At 53.1% G+C, this 2048-nt stretch overlaps 1 protein-coding gene across 1 annotated transcript in view; it reads right to left on the reverse strand.

Annotated features, from left to right (window-relative positions):
* Positions 1–718: 718 nt before the first annotated feature.
* The window catches only part of LOC104163179 (lysozyme C-like), a gene marked incomplete at its 3' end in the record, with an annotated part of 2984 nt that continues 1654 nt past the window's right edge, over positions 719–2048 (reverse strand). The window contains exons 3-4 of the mRNA XM_009702087.1: positions 1776–2027; positions 719–805 (exon numbers count right to left, since the gene is read on the reverse strand). Of these exons, the coding sequence (XP_009700389.1) occupies positions 719–805; positions 1776–2027 (339 nt within the window). The remainder of the gene's footprint in view (positions 806–1775; positions 2028–2048) is intronic.

The raw sequence follows: 2048 nt of genomic DNA on the forward strand, positions 1-2048 counted from the left end.
AGATGAGCCTGAGGGGGTTGCTGGTTTGCGGGGTTGCTCCGTGCCCTAGCTGCACCCTCAGGTCAGCCCAGCTCTGTTTGTTCCTACGATGGACCAGAGAACTTGGGGGACTCCTCCAGGGAGCTGCTGCCAGACCCTGCCTGCAAACCACTCTCCAGAGCCTCCCCTTCCCATGGCCCCCCAAAGAGAGTGCCGGGGCTCCCAGCAGATGAGAAGATGGTGAACACCGTGCCTAACCCACTCCTGGGAAGTAAAAATTCTCTACCCTGGTCCTTGCATGAACTAGATCGTGCGCGGACAGTGCTGCTCAGCTCAGTACAGCTCATCTTATTACAATGAAGCAAGTTGGCAAGACTGGTGTGTGGGCCAGTCTTTTGCAACTGGTCAAGCTCTCATTGTCTTCAAAGAAAAATTACATATCCTGAAATTAGTGTAACTTCTATTTACTAAAGAGTTTCTATGGAAACCTCTTTACTCTGAAAACATTAAGACGGACAAAAAAGGGAATGATGCAGTTCCTGCTGTAAAGAAACCTTTTTCTCCCCCGTGTGCATGACTGCCCTGCAGATCTCCCTTTAGAAAGGGGGAAGGGTGGGCTTGAATGTTGTTCTGCTTTGTTTTTTAAAGACAGAGGTGCAACCAACCTTTTCTCATCTCTTTGCAGCTGGAATAGGAGAGGGCAGCCCATCCCAGCACCACCTGTAGAAACTGAGCTCGCCTGCGCAGGGGATATTGCACACATGTGCGGCCTTGGGGGTCCTGTCCCCATTGCACCACCAGCGGCTGTTGGTCTGTAAGATCCGTCATTCTGATACAGAAAATAAAAAAGATGATTTTATAGGGAACGCGCATGATAGGGAGTGGCCCTTTCATTCTTTCATCCAACCAAATATGAAAAACACGTGCAATATGCCTTAACTTCAAAAACGTCCTTGGAAAACCCAACACAGAATTTCTGCTCTTGGAAATAAATTCCAGTATGCTTCTGTACATTGCTTTTGGTATACAGAAGCACAAATCAAGCCCAACATAGATTTCCACAAAAACAACAGATGAAAATACTACCGCGTCCAATTTATGCAGTGGTTCTGACCGTATTCAATCAACGCTGTCTTTTCACAAAAGAAACTTGGGAAACCAGTGCAGCGCTGGGGCCCTCTCACCACGGTTACTGCCCTAAGGGTGAAAATGCAAACACTGGGAATGCCCCCCACCCCAAAAAAATACTCCGCTAAAGATAACCGTGTCTCTTTACCAGCTCCCACCCGTATGAGTGCGGCTGGCCCAGCTGCACACACCTCTCGTGGGCCATGGCAGGCAGGGAGTGCTCTGTGGCGGCAGCTCCCCGTCGCGCTCTGAAGCTGTCAATAGCCACGGCAGGCACGGCCGCTCTCGCGCGTGGCCCCGAGGGTGCTTTTGGCCACTGCAGATGTACCCAAACGGACCTGCTCACCTTGCTCCTGCTGCCAGGCATGCTCTCGGGGAGCTTCTCACTTCACAAATACCTGCTGACCGAGGCAGGAGCAGAGGTTTTGGCGAGGGGCCACACTCAGGGCTTTGCTTTTCCCTTCTCATGACTTACCTGCCCTGTTTTGTCCTATTGCCACGCCACCGTGTCTGCGTCAGGGCAGTAGGAAGGAGGAGGGATGGGGACAGTGATTCTTATTTGAAATGTGAATGTCCCACGGCCAACACGTAGATTGCTCCCCAGACGCGTGATCAGAGCCCGTGTGCGCTTCCCTCTGAAGGAAATGGGTTTAACAACAGTCTCTTGCCACTGCCCGCTACTCCTCGTCTCTCGGTCCCACAGCAGAGCCTCTGCCCGGCCGCCTGTCTTGCTTTGCACTCCCGCTCCTGCTTGCTCCACAGCTTCACCTGCCTGCCCCGCTCCAGCAGCGCGGCCACCGCAGGCAGGCGACCAGGAGGAGAAGGAACTGCAGCCACTAAAAGCAGTGCGGTTCGGAATGGGGGAGCTACGATGAGATGGGCTGCTTCTAGGAAAGGCTTCCCCATGGCCATAGCCCAGACTGCGGAAGAGCCGCAGGGGG

This window comes from Cariama cristata, unplaced genomic scaffold (assembly GCF_000690535.1).
Source record: "Cariama cristata isolate BGI_N322 unplaced genomic scaffold, ASM69053v1 scaffold16756, whole genome shotgun sequence".
NCBI classification, from domain to species: Eukaryota; Metazoa; Chordata; class Aves; order Cariamiformes; family Cariamidae; genus Cariama; species Cariama cristata.